The 19,617-nt window shown below is 26.0% G+C and overlaps 2 protein-coding genes across 3 annotated transcripts in view; one reads left to right on the top strand and one right to left on the bottom strand.

The window, feature by feature from the left end:
- The window catches only part of LOC136985954 (diuretic hormone receptor-like), a 36,742-nt gene extending 25,887 nt beyond the window's left edge, over window positions 1-10,855 (bottom strand). The window contains exons 1-2 of the mRNA XM_067283374.1: window positions 10,774-10,855; window positions 213-440 (exon numbers count right to left, since the gene is read on the bottom strand). Of these exons, the coding sequence (XP_067139475.1) occupies window positions 213-321 (109 nt within the window). The 5' untranslated portion in view covers window positions 322-440; window positions 10,774-10,855. The remainder of the gene's footprint in view (window positions 1-212; window positions 441-10,773) is intronic.
- A 2,128-nt stretch (window positions 10,856-12,983) lies between these two features.
- On the top strand, window positions 12,984-16,668 carry LOC136985928 (sorting nexin-2-like). 2 transcript variants are annotated; one of them, XM_067283329.1, is made up of 9 exons: window positions 12,984-13,039; window positions 14,189-14,236; window positions 14,321-14,552; window positions 14,835-15,100; window positions 15,171-15,264; window positions 15,411-15,616; window positions 16,020-16,166; window positions 16,237-16,389; window positions 16,527-16,668. In XM_067283329.1, the coding sequence occupies exons 2-9, from the start codon at window positions 14,201-14,203 to the stop codon at window positions 16,587-16,589; spliced, it is 1,197 nt and encodes a 398-aa protein (XP_067139430.1). In that variant the 5' UTR covers window positions 12,984-13,039; window positions 14,189-14,200; the 3' UTR covers window positions 16,590-16,668. The 2 variants fall into 2 exon arrangements, with proteins under 2 accessions (XP_067139430.1, XP_067139431.1); XM_067283330.1 differs by lacking the exon at window positions 12,984-13,039 and adding an exon at window positions 14,010-14,029.
- The last annotated feature ends 2,949 nt before the right edge of the window (window positions 16,669-19,617 follow it).

Below are 19,617 nucleotides of genomic sequence, written 5' to 3'. Positions count from 1 at the left end.
AAAATGTTTAATAATATTCAAATTAACACTATTTAATTATAAGAATTAATTCATGAAAATTCTTATCGAAGATAATTAACTTTAAATAGCGTTGTAAATATATATTTTTGTCATTATAAGCTTGTTATTTAATTAAATTATTTTAGCCATTAAATGTGTTGTGAATTTGGTTTTATGGATCTTATGATATATAGAAAGAGTAGAAAACTAACCTTTAAGAAATGATCGATTGATTTCTCTTAGTGTACATTCCAGTTCTGAAGATGTAGTGTTGGAAAATTTATCGTAAAAATGATTATATTTTTCAGAAATGAGAGTCATCACTAAAATTCAATGTTTGTTCACATTTATGAATTGAATATGGCGTCAAAAGTGTTGAAAGTAGTTAACTTCCTGGAGAAAATTGATGCTTCCTCCATCTTCTTTTCTTCGCATATATTCTGTAAAATTAAACATTGATAAATCAAATATTTTCATATGAATTTCTGTTAATTTTCTTTTAATTTATTTTAAATTTTTTTTATTAAATTTATCCTTTAATTAGGAAAGTGATTCTCTCTGTTTCGTGGACCCACCAGTAGCTTTGTGGCTAAAACTCTTGAATACTGGTCTTGGGTTCGTACCTAACCAACAGGTTGGTCGCGTGTTTTCTGAGTTTTCTTCGAGTGTCTAACACCTAATAGGGACTAGTTTCCCACAGAAAGTCCTCCTTTGGCAGATTGCCCATGTGTTATGTTGCCTCATTCCATCAAGCTAATCCAATCTTACTGCATTAATGTGCATTGCTTACATAAATCTCAACGTTAAAATGTATTTTAGTATAAATAAAAGTGTAAATATGCAATTATAATTTAAAATTTATCAATGTTTTAAGTTACTTTTCTTTTAGTTTTACTTAAATTTTCATCCTTTCATTCAAAAATAACATGGTCTTTTCGTAAGGATTTGTACATTTAAATCCTTCCGTAATGCTAAATTTAGCAACTTTTCCTCAAATTTCTTCTAACTTCTAATTGAGGATTTACAAAAAAATTTATTTACAATCTATTTAAAAATCATATTGAGAAATGTAAATTTGAGCAATCCATTTATATGTTACAGAATAGGTTATAAGGAATGGAAGAGCAAATTATACACGAATTAGTTTATATATAATCTCAGGATTATGTATAAATTAATTATTATTAAACTCAGGATTAAACATTATTAGAATATGCTGAGTAATAACAGTATAATTTTGAATCTAACCTGAGAATTTGCATTTCCAAATATGAGAGGTTATGTAAAGATTTATAAAAAAGATTAATGAAAATAGAATGAAAACAAAATTTAAAAAATCTATCTATCATTTATAAATTAAAAATGTTAATTTTCTTATTCTAATGCATCGTTATTATACAGTAAACCCGCTTTAGTGTCATAAGCGAATTCTGAAAAATCGACGTAAAGGGAACCGCCATTTTACCATTATCTCAGTTACATAAATTGAGATTATGTTTTTAGAAATAGTTTTATTATATAACATCACATTTAAGTGGCTAACAGACGGGTCCAAAATCACGTGTTTGTCTGTTTCAAATACATTTATGAAGATATAATAAAGTATTTAAACGCTACAGGAATTTACGCTTTACATCAGTTTTGGGGCACTTCAATACCGCAATCATAACAAAAATGAAATTAGTCGTAAATGCAGGAATCATAAAATTAGACTGTATTCAGGTCCGGATTTGCAGATAAATTAAACAGGTTGCAGCTTAGGACCTCGAGATATGTCTTCAGAATTGGAACTCCGAGCCTCACACTTTTTTATGTATTATTATTTGATACAGAAGAATGGATTATCTTATGTTATAGCTTAGTGCAACAACAAACCTAACTATTAAGTCAAGCTCTGGATGCATCTTATAAGTTAAAAGAAGAAATTCTTTTAATAATGATCTTATCTCGTGAATTTGATCGATACCACAAAATCAAAGAAATTCTAATATTGATTTATTCTATTTGCTTATCACAAACTTTTGTATCAATATATAAAAATAAATTTACTCTAGAATAAATTATCGAATTTTAAATTTAAACCTTATCAGATTTAAGAAAATACAAAGTAAATAAATCAATATAAACCTTTAATGAATCCTTAAAAAAGTAATTTTAAACTATTTTTTATGAGGCATTAATCCAGTTTTTCTTTTATACAATTAGTGTTATGTACTGTACGTCATACGTCATACTTTGAACCTCTTCAGTCCAAAATAATTCATTAAATTAATATAAATTTGTACGAATTTTTCAATTAATTAAGTCGCATTTTTACTTTATTTATGGCTGTTTAAATAAAAAATAAAATTTATTTAATAGACATTTTATATTTCTGTACATCTTTCAGGAAATATCGATTTTTGCTTCTGTCTTATGTATTATTTTTACGTACATAAAATAAGATTCTAGAACTTAAAAATAAATTCTTCTGAAGACAAATTCGTAAATAAAACCTTAATATAAAATATGAAACAAATGCAACATCATAAATTCTTATAAGAAATTCTGTTTATAGATCTATAAATTCTCCAAAAATACATTATTCCATATTTTTGTAATCAGTAAAATAATATTTAAAAAATAGATTTAAATTATGATATACGTATGTTTACATAACTTTTATTAAGTCTATTGTTTGTTAAACATTCTTTAAATATAATTAAATAAATTTCATATATTAATTTTCACTCCGAATTAAAGAATATGCATGTTTATTCTCATTACCATAAGAATGCATGCATTGGAGTTAGATTAATAAAGAGTGAACAATCAACTGTACTGTACATTAGCATTGTTTTTAATAATAACAAAATTATTTTAAATGCTTTTTGAAATTTGTGAGTTTATTATTATATAGACCTTACGTGTGTATACAGCGCAAGTATGTTCGTTTGCTTTAATTTTCTTCGAAAATCTTCAGAGAATATTAATGCAAAGGAAGAATTTTCAGAGTTTAACTAAAGATATTTCTGAAATTTACTTGGTACATGTTTTCAACTACGTCAATTACTTTTACAAGCATTTAGAATTCCCAGAAACATCGATTCTTTTATTTTTTCTTTTCCAAAGTACAACTAGAAGAGCAGAAGGAACAAATCTAGTAACATTACTACTTTTAGGAAGTTAGCAGTGCGATGTTAAATGTCAGAGAAGCTATAATTCACTCTTAAAACCGCCCATCTGTTGAATTATATTCTCTCCTTTACCCTACTGTTTTACTTAAACAAAAATTGAATTCCTTCAATGACAACTTCTTATATAATTGTATCGTTTAGAAAACGTTATTGCTTTATGATTTTTAAACAGATTACATTAATAATTTACAAAATAAATAAAAAAAATCCCAGTAATAAAACCATTGCCAAACAACTACCCACCATCTGTTAGATAGGATCCATTGATCAAAAGGAAACAAAAACATTTTTTTTTTCTTGTAGAGAATCGTTTCTTTCTTTCCAGTCAGTGATGGATTGTTTTTATTGCTAAAACTTCAAAAATTGTTCATGTAGTAGCTACAATATTGTAAATTTAAAATTTTTTATAATATATCTTATAATATACTCAGGTAGGAAACTAATAAACACTAAGATTTTTTGCATCAGAAATAAACGAAAATAGCATTAAAATTTAAATAAATTATAAAATTATAAATAATATTTATTAAATATTGCCTGTTATTCCTTTTATAACTTCTAGAAAAAAATTTTTATCTATTATTTACTATTACAGAAATTGATTTAGAAGTTGCAAGATACTATCAATTGATCCCTGGAATTTTTGATGTAGAAGCTATTTTTATTTATATTTTTTATTTAAATAAATGAGTTTATTTCTCTATAAATATCAAAAACATCTTTTTAAAAATATTATTTTTCACTTTATCTGATCACTAAATTTAGTTTTATATTCAATATAACGCTCTTGTTATATAACTAGAATGCATCATTTTTAATGTATTTTTTGTAAGTTATACCTTAATAATTTTATTTCCGAATAAATACAGAATATATAGATATTATATAAGAAATGTGTTTAAGTTTGTTAGCATTGTTCTAGCCTTAAAAAATGCATTAAAAAATAACAAAGATCAACTCCTATAGATAATATAAACAGTTTTTCATTCAGGCAGCTTCACTTTCCAGAGATTTGAAAGATTTTATAGAATTTTTGACTTTCAAAGAAAAGTCCTATACAAATCTGGAAACTATATTTTGCAACAATTTTTTTTTTTATTCTGTTCGTATCTCTAGAGGTATGCACTGAATAAAAATATCTTCATCCTCTTACTGTATATTTTTTACCTTGATAAAATTACAAGTGATAATATCACAACTGAATCTTTAGCATTAATCAAAATAATAAAATATAAAATAAATTTAAAAAAAAATAATTATTATTAAATAATAAAAAATGAAGTATAAAAATTTTTTTCTGATTAGAAAATAAACATGAATATTATATTATAAATACAAGGTCTAAACTTTATTTTTAAAAATAAAATTAAGTAGAAACATAATTTAAACTATAAAAAAACCAAGCAGTGAGTTGCTTAACTTTCCTGGCAACATTTGATGTCGCCCTCTGTCATCATATTTTATTATTAAAAACTTTTTATATTTTTAACTATTATAAAATAACAAAAAAATTGATTTTAAAAGTAGGAATGAGTTTTAAAAACAGTTTATATGCTAATAACGAGTAAAATCGTTATTAAGTCCGACACTACTGAAGATACACACACCCCTTTATCTTTTCACTTCGTTGACCTTTAATCACAACATTTAATAGCATTAATCGCCCGGCACACAAACATTCCTGCAAAATTTCAGAAATTTTCGACAAAAAGCACAGGAGTTATTAAGCTTCAAACAAGGTGAACAATATCGTGAACCCCCCACACCCGCACTAACATCCATACATACAGAAATTACTCTCAATTTTTTTTTTTTTTTTTTTTTTTTGCATTTTCCGACGTGTTAAGGTATCCTGAATTCAAATATGTAAAAATCTTGGAGGAGGTGATTTTTTGATCGATCGTCATACTTTCCCTCTATTATATATAACAGCCGAGAAAGTAAAAATTGCATAATAAACATCATCTAGACTATGATGAATCTAAATTAGTATTATTATTCAAATTTATATGATTTTTTAACATGTTCAATACATAAATCCTATCAGTCTGAAACTATAGGAGTTTTCTTGAGCACTGTTTATTTCTTTACAAGTAAAGCATAGCATTGAGTAAAGAAGAACGAATACTTAGTGAGGACCTGCAGTCAGAGTGAAGTTGCTGACTGCTGGTCCTCACTAAGTTTAACAGGCCGCATCCTGACTTCCCACCAATCACAAACAGCGATCTGGAAGCATCCTGTTAAATTCTTTGTCAACTTCAAGCTGATTGCAAGTACCACCATCAAAATAAATTTGAATTCGTTCCTCTTTACTCGGCACTATACGTTATCTGCAAAAGAATAAACAAAGATAAACGTAACTCCTATGGTTACACACTTATGGGACATCCTGTAATTTATTTATTCACTTAAATAAATGTTTTATGTAATTTGAATGATGATAATTGTTTACATGACTTTTTTGTATAGAATGGATGATATTTCTTTATTTATATAATATTTTGTAGTTTAGATGATAATCATTCATTTATATCTTTTATTATATAGTTGTTTTATTGTTTAGTCTTACGTGTAGTTTTTATAAATAAATAATAATCAGAGTTATAGTTTCTGATTGATATAATTTTTTCTATCATCCAAATATCCAAACTAAAAAAAATATTATTACATAAATAAAGAAGCGCCATCCAGACTACATACATTTAAAAAAATTATATAAATAAATAATCACCGTCATATTATATTAAAATAGTTTTTATGTGAGCAATGTGTATTTATTTATTTATATTATTTTATATAGACTAGAAAATAATTTCCCGTTTATATAAATCTTTCAAAAATGATCTTTAGTTTATATAATTTTTATATATATGTACAGCCGAACCTGTGAACAACGGCCATTGACGGGAAATGGCCATTGTTCGGAGGTGGCCGTTGTTTGGAGGTTATTTTGTATGCATTTTTATTCATGGAAAAGAAACGTTCTTAAAATAATGGCCGCTGTTTACAGGTGGACGTTATTGGACGTTCGACTATATGATAATATAGTTTGAATGATGTTCTTTACTTATATAATATTTTATATACTTCAGACGATGATTTTTCGTTTGTGCAATTTTTAATATGCATTAATTATGATGATTTATTTATATAAATAAAAAATCATCATCCAAACTCAATTAACAATCATAAATGTAAAAGATCTTTCAAATTGTAAAAGGTTACATCATTCACATTAAATTTAAAAAAGGAAATTTAACGTAAAAATCATTAAAGCTGTATCCATTTTTGATGAATATAATACAAAATAATTCTATTTAATTAACCATATTATTAATTAATTTTTACAGTTTTGTATGCAAATGATCATTTTTAATATTTTCAGTAAATTAAGAAAAAGTTTATAAAGATAATTAATTCCACTTTTATGTAATATTATATTCTTTAAATTTTAATTTCCAAAAAGAACAATTAATAATTTTTTAAATCAAAATGTATTAGAGAGAAAAAATATATTTTTATTTCAGTCGGGACGTAAATCGATTTTATTAAATTCTTAAATTTACAATTTATTATATAATAAAAATATTATTATTATTATTATTACTATTATTAATTAAAATGTAAAAAAAATTTAATTTGAAAATCTTTAAATAATTATTACGATTTTTTTTAAATTATCGAAGTAGTCTTGTTGATTTTATAAACTGTTAAAGTTGTTAAGTCAATAACATAAAAATTTTTACGTAAACCATTTAAATTCTTTATTATTTTTATGTAAATTTTCTATTTATATTGTTTTAAAAAATAGGATAAATTTATGTATAAAAAATATTTAACAGGTATTATCTACAGCATCAATACTTGTTTACAAGGATGCTGAGAAGATAATTTGTCTTAATGTAAAGAAGCTTAAATATATATATATAGTATTAAATAAATTAAATCTGTACTGTGTTTTAAATTACTGATCATCTGTATTTCTACAACTTGTAAAACTTTTAAGTAAAACACCACGTGTTTAAAATTCAGTAAGCAAAAAGGACTATGTAAACCGCAATGTAATTTCTGAAAGGATAGAAACAACCTATTCAGAGGCATTCCCTATAGATTTGCCATAGAAAAGTAAATTCACCTTAAATCTTATGAGATGCGGAAGGAGGATTAACATAATTTTAGCCGATTTTGTTGGAAGAAATCCAGAAAAATAAAATAAAATAAATTTTCTATTAAAGTTTAGCTTGATGAATATATTTAACATTAAAAAGTATAAGTTTTTCTTTCTTTTGCTTGCTAAATTAAGCAATTTAAATATTATTTATAAACGGAATTATACATTACAATAGCGCTCTTGCTGCCGTAAAAATATTTTTCGGGGGTGTAAAAAATAAAATAAAATATGAATTTGGAAATCTACCAATAAATGATCCTTGGAAAATGCTTCAACAATAAGAAAATAAAGATAAAAAATACATTTATTAGTAGTCGTTCGCTTCGTTTATAATTCAGGAAGCTATATAAAACAATATATAACATTTTTAAAGTTGAATGAATTGTAAAGTTTCTCTTAAAATAACTTTCTTTAAAGTTTTTATCATGGATAAAAAAAGATCTTATGATCATTAATATATAAATGTGCAGCTGACATCTCATATAGATATGCAACCGACTACTTACATACTCGTAGATATGCAATTGATGGAGATAAACAATTGAGTATGTACATATGAATCTGGCAGATATATCGATTATGTTATAGATTTCATAGTCGTTATTCTCCATATATACGTGAATATTATAGTTTGATTCAATAATTCGTTAGATATTTATAAAAGTAAATAACTGAAGGAAGCGTGGAAAGCATATTATAAGTACTATATTGTCTCTTGTAATTCTATACATTTATACAATTTATTATATAAGATTGAACCTATAATCTAAGAAATATAATTCTGCAAGATATAAAGTTATAGTGTAGTCAGGAGTGAAAAAAGTGAGATAGAGTACACCCTCTTCGAAAGCTTTAAAAATGTATAAATAAAATTAATAAATTGTGTTTTTAACATCATAAACATTAATTTATAACACTTTTATATTATGTTTTTTCACATAAAAGACTAAATTTTGTGCCAAATAATCCTGCTGATAACCCTCCATATCAGTTTGAGTGTAGAGATATATCTAGAAATGAAAAATTCATACTATAAATATTTTTTGGGTATCTCATTAATTTTAACAGATCTACATTAAAACAGAAGAAATTAAAAATTTAATTTACTATATCCGTAATCTAACAAAAAACTTAATTAACCAAACAGAAAAATTAAGCATCAGTTGATAAGAAAAAATTCAATTAAAAATTAAATTCAGATAAATATAAATAAATTTGAGCTAAAGAAACGCAGACATGTTAAAACATTTAATTAAAAAAATTATAAAAAATGTAATTTCAAACATCCTAAATGACTAAAGAATCAAAAAATTACGATATACAAAGTATAAAATAAACAAAAACTTCTTTGATTAATTAGATGTATGATACTCAATTGGTCCTCCACGCCAAGAATATCGTACTTTAGGATGATGCCAGCCCTTAAAACGATAAATTTACGTGATTCACCATAATTACAGCTATTGATTTCATTAGGTTAATACTTCTACTGATAAGAGTTGGTTAAGTTAAATTAATTCTAGTAAAAGTTTAATATATTGATCACTGTCTAAGCGATAATCACTCAGATTATTCTACTGATACAGAATATCTACAGGAAAAAACAAAGAACTTGGAGCAGAAAAATATTTTATATAGAATTTACTCAAGATAATGTTTTATAATTTTATGTAAAAAGATGTTTACAAGCTCAAAATTAGTTAGAAAAATATAAAAATTATTTTTTCTTAAAAGAATTATACGACTTTACTTACTGCTTTCATGTAAAGATAGTGAATAAAATATAAATATACATAAAAAATTATACATTTTACGAGCTTAAAAGTATAAAAACAATGAATAAATTCTGTTTAAAAATCATTGTTGTGAATATTTCTTTTCTTTTTATTTTTTCTTGCATTTATAACTTGTTGAAAATAAATTTTTCTCATAAAATAACATGTCACAGCATTTGCATATAGTTCTATTTTTATCTTTATCTTAAAAGTTGTTATGTATTTATTGCTCTAAATTTTAACGTTTAAATATTTAGAATATATACTTTATATTTTTCTTCTAAATTTATTCAAGATAATTTATATTATTTTTTAAAGTTTTAACTCTGTTAAATTAAGAAAATTACTTAAGCACACATATAATTCAATATTAATAAAAATAGTCAATATTTACTAATTTATAAATTACAGGATTTTAATCTACTTTAGAATATAAGTTTATTTTTTTCTACATAATAAACGAAAATTAAACGATCTTATCTATATGAATGCCCATTGAAACCGTCCTATTCTTAATTTATATTAATATTTATTTATATAATATTATATTATAGAATATTAACAATTTGTAATTCAGTAAGTTATAAAAAAAATTCTATTATTAATTCTAAAAATAGATTACTTATGAAGGTAAGTAATTCCATAGATCCGTTCTAACCACATTCAGTTAACAACCTCTGTCCATCTCTTGTCAGAATTGTTAAGATAAAAATTGGATTGGCTGACAGCAAATTAAATATAAATCTGCTTATCTTCTTCTCACTTCAATTTTTTATCCTAAAATTTCTATAAATGTAAGTAGTTTTGTGCAGTTATAAACTTTATTCTGTGTCCATGTTTTATGTAATGACAATTATGAAAGATACTCTATTGAGACGATGAGTTCTTTTTACGAAAATTGAAAGAAGATCTAAAATAATTCACTCGGTTTCTATAAAATTAAGTTAATTAATTACTCTTCGTCATTAACAGCATAAAATAAGATAGCGATGAACTTAACAAAAGAAAAATTGATAAAAATATCGTGGATGATAAACTTTTCATCGTGTTTGTAGATAAATAATATAAAATTCTACATCAAAAATTGATAAGTTAAGTTCTAATTTCGTTCAAAATATATTAAATTATAGAAGTTTTGTGTTTTTTTTCTGAATTTTCAAGTATTTTATCGCAATTTTCCATCATTCAATATATTTAATAAAAAATATTTTCGTACTTGTAAACTTGTAATAATTATTGACATGAAGATATTTTCATAAATTTAATGTACTTTTTTATAAATATAAACGAAGATAATCATCATTATCATCATCCCTAACAAAATTTTATAAGTTGAATTTAGGTTAACACAACTTGATTGACGTTAATAGCATTAAAACAGTTCCGCCAGATATTAAGGAAGGAAAATATCAATCACATTATCATTCTGGCGATTAATATCCTGTCTAATGAATTATTTATCACGTAAACAATATTAGAAAATAAAATAATTTTAATGTTATAATATAACACAAAAGCGTTAACACGAAACGAAGAAGTGTTTATACAATTTTTTAATGGTAAAAAATTTTTTTCAATTTTAAACGGTTGAAAAATTCTTTTTTTATACTTTGTTTGTCTTAATTTATATATAGGACGATGGAGATCTTACCTGATAAAGGAGAAGAGATCGGAGGCGGTTGTATCTTAGCAATCCTACTGCTACTGAAAGAGCTGCATTACCCTTTCCTCTGGAGGTGTCCTCTAACGGTGAATGATGCAAACGTTTATAAAACTTTGCAAACTTTTGCAAGAAAAAAAAATATATGATTTATTTATTTAATACAAAATTAATGATGAAATGAACACCATTTCTTGTTAAATTCTGTAAAAAGTACTCTGTTATAATAAGCTTCTTCAAAAGTATATATAGGAATAGTTTATTCAGCTGCGTTGTTGTTGGTGTGTGATATTTAATTTTAAAGTTTTCCGTTTAATTTATCGAAAAATTTTCTTATACTTTCTCAAAAGTATTTGTAGATTAATTATCTGTAAAAGTTTTTAAAATTATCATAAAATAAATTCAAGTCGTAAAAGATATATTGAATTTTTCGTGTTCATTACTCAAACCTTCTGCTGCCATCTAGTGAGTGTGATATAAATAAATATCTTTAAATTCTACCATAATTTTTCGATAACTAATTGATTAACAAGATCACATTTTTAAAAATATTTTCTTTATCAATGAGATTTTTTTATTATAATAAAAGAGAATAATAATAAAAATTTATATATATTTTTTTTTCTTGTAACTTTTTTAAACAGAAAATGCTTTTAAAAGGAAGATTCTAGATGTTTTTAATTTAATAATTTGTACATTTTTACAAATAATTAATTTATAAAGTAAATAATAAAACAAATAATGTCTCTAACAAACTAATTAACATTAAAATTTTCTGTTCTTTAATTTGCATGATAATCAACAGCCAATTTAATTTTACGTGTATTTTCTGTGCATATTTTTAGCGCAGAAAAGTTTTTATCTGCTTTATATTTATCTGAAATATTCCTATCTAAACTTTTATATACAACATAAAATTTTAAAAACTTTTAAAATATATAAATTAATAAAAATTCTAACAACTTTTAAGAAAATTTTTAGATTTAAATATTTAATTTCATATTTATAACAATTTTTAAAAAATTGTTTTATATAATTATAAATAAGGGCCGGATTTATATACGTTTAAAATCGATATATGGGCTTACATATTCATATAAAAATGCCACATATATGCATTATGCATATTAAAAGTGTCAATAATAAACACTAAAATTTGTAGCTTGAAATGCATGTACTTTTTCTCCCAGCGAATCTTACTAACGTCTATTACATCACATACTTTTTAGACGGGAGGTGACAAGCACGCGACAATAAGTGACAATTATGACGTCACAAAAGAAACGAAATCAAATTAATTACGAATAAAATTACTTGTTTAATAAAATTTTATAACTTTCTACACTATCTAATCGATCATTATTGAATTTAGTTATATATATGCAATTGTTTACAAGATATTTGACGATGACTAAGAGTTAGACGTTCAAAATTTCAAATATTTTATTTATTTTTCAGGTATTTGCTTAATTTACTTTGTTTTATTATTAGTTTTAGTATTTTATGCGTCGACCAATCGCTGCCACTTTCTTGTTTTTTTGTGTGTTTATTTGTTATTTGTCATTTTGTTTTTTGGGGTAACATTTATTGACTTTAGAAAGGATGTGATGTGAATAATTTTGTACTTCTTTTTGTTTATAGATTGATTGTCACGTGTCTCTTGTAGAAGATACTGTAATTTTGTTCTTATATTATTATGTGTGATTGTAATATTTTTTTTGTTTGGTTCATTTATTGCCCGTACATACAGGGCCTTCCTTGTACTATCAAATATTTAAATTTCGCGCGTTCAACTGTAATTGGATGGCAGGGTGATATTTCTCACAGGAAATGCACATGCGCAAAAATGATTTACTGCGTAGATAGCAGAAATGGGCAATAAATCATTTGAAAAAATAGTACTTGCAATCTTGCAAACAAGTTATGAAGTTTATAAAACACTTATTTACTCCCGAAAATGATGCAAAATATATAAAATATATGCAGTAAAAATAAATATAAAGTATGCTTTATCGGGAAAAACCTTAATTTGATCTGCTTGGACCCAAATCGCGTTTATATCGGGGTTTTAACATTTAAGGAAAACATTTATGTGCATACAAATCCTGCTCTTAATTATAAATAAAATTATATTTACGTATTTTGTCGCCATCTGTTGAATAAAATATAAATTATTTATTTCAGCACGTGATCGATACAGGCATGATGAAAGTATAGTGTTACCGAAATCTATCTATATCTGTATACTTTAATACGGGTAGGTGTAGGAGTTTATATTCTCTTTAATATTATTATTATTATCGTACTATTAAGTGTTTGTTTCTAAAAGATGTTTACAGTACTTCTTACGTGTTATATTTGACAGGTGACTACGACGTTTTATTATTTATACAAACTAAAAGTTTGTCCTCTTATTAAAGTTTGCTTTATTAACTTTAGTAAAGATAATTCTAAAGTAAAGTTTGCTTATAAAATTAAAGTAAATACTGTGTTTTCTGTGATTATTTAAGTTTTTTTTTATGTACAGAATAACTTTTCAAGGTTCATTTTAGTAAGTTAAATGTATATACACCTTATTTGCAGGTTAATTTTTAAGTAGTATTTTATATTCTTCACTGCTTTAGAATGTATTTTATATTTTTATTATATATTTTCGTTTTTGTGTTCGTTTCCTGTTGAAGTAGACGTCCTTGAATGTAAGAGGAAACAAAAAATATTTCTATACAAAGTTTTTAATGGCGATTATGCACACACTTAAGTAAATATTTTAAGTGATATAACATACAAGTTTTATATATTAAACTTGCTTGTCATCTTTACTTTGACGTCAAACTGACAGTTAACATGACGTTTTCTCTTGATATATAAAAAAACACCCCCCTTTTAAAATTATACCTCTATCCAGAACTTATATCTTAAGATATAAAAATTAAATATTTAATCTATAACAAATGAAAATTTAATTAAATTAATTATTTATTATGAAAGAGTAAATAGCGAGTGTATAATTAAACATGGAACATCTACATAATCATATGACTACGTATTGTTTAATTAATAGAGATCAGAAATCCTGTTGCATGAGATTTGTTCAGCTTTACTAAGCAACAGAATGATAAAAAATAGAATAGAATAAATGACAAAATTTTATTCTATCTGTTTTTAGTTGCTAGGGTGACTTATCATAAACATTGAACTCTAGATATTATCATATACAAGTACTTCATGATCGATAAATCTTTATTGCGTATGTTTATTTACCTGTTTGTTATGCTTAATGTGTAGTTTATTGTTTATTTTGAACTTTTAAATAAAGAATAAATACTCATTTTAACTTTTAAATCTTTTAAAATAACATTTTAAATTTATATATTTTTGTTGATGTTACGCAATTTCTATCTTTCAGCATTGTAAAATTATGGAAGGTAACGTTTCTGCTAACGAAATCGATATTGTAAGTAACTATTATTATACTCGAAATGGTAATTTTAATGTCGATTTTTTATTATTATTAATAAAATTCAATTATGTGTTATAGAATACTTTTAGTCATCCTGTGAGGATAACTGTAACCAATCCTCAGAAAATTGGATCTTTTATTGCTTCCTATGTCACTTATCGCATCACTACTACATCAAATCTGAATAATAACCAAACCACTTCTGTGACTAGAAGATTTAACGATTTTGTGCTACTTTATCAAAAATTACATTACAAATATGCTCACGTTGGACGTATAATCCCTCCTCCTCCAGAGAAAGATTTTGGTGGTAAGTTTCAATTTTAAGTAACCGTATCGTTACTTAAATGCTGAAATCTTTAATGTACTATATTAATGTGACTTTTCGATCATATAAATACTTTGTATCTTTTATATTTTTCAAAATTCCTGAAAGTTTCAAAGCGTTGCTTCTTGGGGCTTTTAACAATGATAGAAGTTAGTAGTATTGCTATGTACCAATGCAGCTTTGTAGTTATATTAATAACATGTCGTAGTAAGAAAAGAATGTCTTCACATAGCTGAGAAAATAATAATTATACTTATACTGCAGGTATGTTATCTGTTATGATCAACAATGAAGCCGAGATATCACGAATGCAATTTATCGAAATTCGAAGAGCAGCATTAGAAAGATTTCTATTTCGTATAGCATCTCATTTGGTATTAAGGGATGATGTCTTCTTCAAGCTCTTCCTTTACTCCAAAACAAATTACAAGAAAACAATAAGAAATACTCATAACAGGGACAATGTAGGACCAGCCATCCATGGACTTGGAAGAGGATTCTTCCTATCTGTAGTTGATAATGACGATATTGTAAGATTTATAATCCATATATTTTTATAATTACTCGTTGATACTAATAAGAATTTTTAATGTAATTTAGTGGTTCGAAAGAAAAGCTGATCATTTACAAACTTATCAAGACATGTTAAAAGTATTTTCAGAAGCACTGCACGAATTCGCTGTTAAAAAGAAAAGTAGGAATAAAATTTTGCATTTATTAAGTAAATTAAATAAAACGAAATTTAATCGATTAGTCCATATATATTTTTATAATAAGAGATAAGTTTATAATACAATCGATAAGAGCTATAGAAGATAACATTAATTTAACTTTCTAAAGATATAAGTGAAGCCTTAGGATACCTAGCAAGAAGAGTCAGAGTGGTTAGCAGTTTAGAAGAAGATCAGCAATTTTCAAATTTGTTGTATAAAATAGCGGAAGGTCATAAAGATTTACAAAGTGTCTATGAGACTCAGTCAGAAAAGGAATGCGTGATGTTATCTGATGTCATTAGAGATTATATGAAGTTTACTATTCAAGCTGTGGTAAGATTCAAGTAAATTCAACTAATTATGTTACTGCTCTATACTAGTTCTTTACAATACATGTCAATAAAGAATGGGCATTGAATAGAATTAATCTTTCTTGATATCCTTTGCTCTACTGAATCCATTTTTCATTTTTCACTCTTTCCATCTAGCAAATAATGAGGGCCTTATTTCCATGCCTATCGTGGGTTAGGCCAAGCCCATAATGGGAGAAACTAGATGGTGAGAGGTAGGACTTGATAGGCCACCAAATGAAAAATTTCTAGGGTTGCTTGCCCGGATTCGATCCCGGCTTCCTCAGAGCAGTGGGCAAACTGACGCCTTAACTGCATGGTACTGAGGCTTTGCCAAAATTTCCAACAACGACAACAGTAACAGTACACTCTTTTATGTTTTTTAGACAATTTTTGATGTGAGATTTAAAGCACGTCGAGCTATTGAACAAATAGAAAAAGAATTAGAACATAGAAGACAAAGAGAAGTAGAAGCTATAAACAATAAGAAAAGTACTGCTACAATTAATAAATTCAGGAATATAAAAGAACAGGTATTAGAGATTGTTTCCATGTGCAGCAATAAGTTTAAACAAATTTAATTCATAAATTTTTGTTTTACAGGCTGAAGAACGTTTAGAACGATATATGCAAATTTATACAGAAATTTCAAGAAATGTAATGGAAGAAGTTAAACACTTTGAACACCTTAGAGTGATTGAACTGAAAGCCGCCATTCGACAATGGATCTTCAATTCCCAGAACACTCATGAGCAGGTCTGTTATGTGGCGCCATCTAGGAATGAAATTTTTTAAATAAAATAGAATAATCATTTTTTTTAAATTTACTTTTAAAACTAATATAAAATTATAGCTATAAGTACGTACCTAATTTTATACTTTAATTTTTACAGATAATAAATATATTCAAGGATTATTTAAGACACGAAGAAGGCTCAAGTAATGCTTCAGTGTAATTAATTAATTATATTTTTAAAGCATTCATATTTAAGAAAAGCAATAATTTTTCAAAGTTTAATAAACTTTTATAATGAATATATAAGTGTTTTGAAAGGGTTATCAAAAGATGGCGCCACACTTATAATGTTACTTATGTATTTTTTATAGGTGTCAAAAAAGTTAAAATATAAATATTTTCTATATAATTTGATCTAGTTATAGCCAATAATTAATATTTGATAATTTTGATTTGATCGATAGTAACGTCTCTTCATCCATGTAATGCGGTAATTAATTTTCGCGATGATTCTATTTCGGGTCACGTGACATTCGTACCGATGCCAATTAAGCAAGCATAAATCCCTTCAACGTATCAGCAATTCTATAAATGTCACGCTAGATTAAATTTTAAGAAGCTTAAAACGTGTATAGCATAATTATTACTTCATTAATCGATTAATAAGGTTATTCGCTTAATAAAATATCATTTTCTACATTTTCTTACATACTGGAGATAGTAAAATACGCAAATGAATTTAGCATCTAATTCTATGAAAATTATTTATTCAAGAATTTGGTCTCTCTTCCATATTATAGAAGATTTTCGCTAAAATTTATTAAATTTTTGTATATATTTTTCTTTTTAGATAGTTTTCTGAAGTTTAAAAAATGTGGTCAAACTGGTTTCCATTTTGAGAATGGGTTATTTTGTGGTCATTTTAAAATTTCCATATTGTGTTCTTTATTGTTACGGTAAGTTTTGACGAAAATCTAGTTACAGAATACAAATTTTATGAACACACAATAAACTGCGCGTGCAATAATCAAGATGGCGACTTGTTTGGCCGCCATTTTGAGTTCTGTGTATTTTTGGCTTCAGGAAACTATTTTAATTTAAAATACAGAAAATTTTTTTATTTTAAAATTTAAAATCGTTTCTTAAAGGCAGAAAAAATTCCGTCAAGCAGATACTATTTTAAAAATTCATTTATTTTTTTATTTTAAGATATTTGAGTTTTCTGAAATCGGTAAATGGTCAAACAAACGCCATTTTGACAGTAGGTTATTACGCGATCATCTTCAAATTTGCACATTGTTTTCTTTACTGTTATGTTAACTAGTCAAATATATAAAGGTATACATTTACAATATAATATAAATGTTTCACTTAATTCAGGAAATATTTCATTGAATGAAAATAATATCCATTTGTAAAAATGTCAGAATTGTCAAAATGCAAAATGAATAACGGTTAAGCACCAGGAGAATTTCGTAGAGCACTTAATGTATTCTGCTTTACGTGTTGAGAGAATTCAATAGAACTAAAGAGAAAATTCTTTTACCAAATATAGTAGTCAGTACTTTGTAAACATATTCATCAAGTTATATATATATATATATATATTTCTTCATTAATTTGGAATTGTTTTTTATTTAAACTATTTAACTTTTAGTCACATAAATCTGACATTTACAGTATATCAAATTCATGAAATTCAGTAATTGCTTTATTTATTCAGTAAATATTTACGTTTATTTATATATTCATATATAAAATAATGATGTTTGCATATAATGAATATAGGATTTTAATCAAAAACATTTTGAATTTAAATCAAAGAAAATAGTAAATGTGAATATAAAGATTCTAGTCAAATAAGTCATTGCTATGACATCTGTTTATTTATTTTTCAATTGGTTTTTCGAGTCCTCTTTGATTTAGGTTACTTTTTGCATTTCTCACTCTGCCCTGTGGATGTTAAGAGAGACTTTTAATCCTACCCATCGCGGGTTCGGCCTGTCCACAATGGGTACGGTTGTACGGTAAGGGACATGGGCCGATATATCCCGTAAAGACCTCTCCTGAAAATTTGTGATTGCTCGTTTGAATTGGATTTCAAATCCCCAGACGGTAGGCTGACTTTTTTTACGCCCTGCCATTTAGGTTACCTACATTAATCATTTTATTCTTCTCCGTGTTCTATTTTAACAATCTTTTTTTTGTGGAGCTATTTTTGTACTTTTATACTTCGTATCCTCTTCATTAGGATCAGATCCTGCCGTAATTCAATATAACAAAGCCATCTAAATCTGTGTCCCTGCATATTCTGTTTAATGTTAACGTTCAACTTCCTCTTGATTTTGGCTAACATCCTGGGGATGTTTGCCAAAATTTAGCATGGGATTGGTGAGATAAGATAATGCAACACGTGCGATATGCGAAGGGAGATGCCACCTGGAAGGACCAATGTTACCAAAATTCGGATAACATATAAATTACTTAAACAGATAAAAGATTCAGTTTAAAAACTATAATAATTTTTTCCTATTGTCTTTCAAGCTTAAGCTTTTATTTGTTTAAGATACATTTTACTGAAATTTGAGTTAATTTCTCCTGGAATAAATTTGAATGTTAAGACCAAATAGAAAATTCATATGTTTAGATAGCTGAATTATACTGAATTATAACAAGACTTGGTCTTAACGAAGAGGATAAAAACGACTGAAAATTATTTTAAAGAAAAATAAATAATAATAAAAAATAAATAAATCCGAAAAGATAAACTAAACTAAAACATGGAAGAGGATAGAATATTTTTCTAATTTCAATATTTTACAGCGTAATTTATTCAATACGGTTACGTACGGTACTTTGTCGACATTAGCGTAACTAGAACCCAATATTAGGAGAATCCGAATTACAACGTACAAACTTACATTCACCCTCGTACCATTCTAGATGTAACCACTAGCGCTATGGCCCACCAGTGGCGAGTGGATGAAACCACCAAACACTAGTAGTTGGTGGTGGGTTCGTGCCTGGCCAACGGGCTGGCCACGTGGAGTTTTCCGAGTTTTCTTCATATTTGTAAATACCTAAATTCGTAGTGGAATTCCCCCTCGTGTAACTTAGCCGTAACCAAATAAACCAACTAACCAGTCTAAGAATTTAAGTCTAACCTATCTAAGAATTTATTCTTCATCCATGGATGAAGAATAAATTCTTAGATATTTTGTGTATATCGTATAAGTGCGTTTATCACA

The sequence above is a fragment of the Centruroides vittatus genome, unplaced genomic scaffold (assembly GCF_030686945.1).
Source record: "Centruroides vittatus isolate TY-2023 unplaced genomic scaffold, ASM3068694v2 contig_983, whole genome shotgun sequence".
Classification (NCBI taxonomy): domain Eukaryota; kingdom Metazoa; phylum Arthropoda; class Arachnida; order Scorpiones; family Buthidae; genus Centruroides; species Centruroides vittatus.
The sequence above is the reverse complement of the archived record's forward strand: the minus strand, read 5'-3'. Positions and strand labels throughout refer to the sequence as shown.

Excerpts from the sequence above, each read along its gene's own strand:
- LOC136985928 (XM_067283329.1), top strand. The coding sequence starts at position 14,201 with ATGGAAGGTAACGTTTCTGCTAACGAAATCGATATT. Across the intron at positions 14,553-14,834 it reads TCCAGAGAAAGATTTTGGTG|GTATGTTATCTGTTATGATC; the intron begins GTAAGTTTCAAT and ends CTTATACTGCAG. Across the intron at positions 15,617-16,019 it reads AGTTTACTATTCAAGCTGTG|ACAATTTTTGATGTGAGATT; the intron begins GTAAGATTCAAG and ends TATGTTTTTTAG.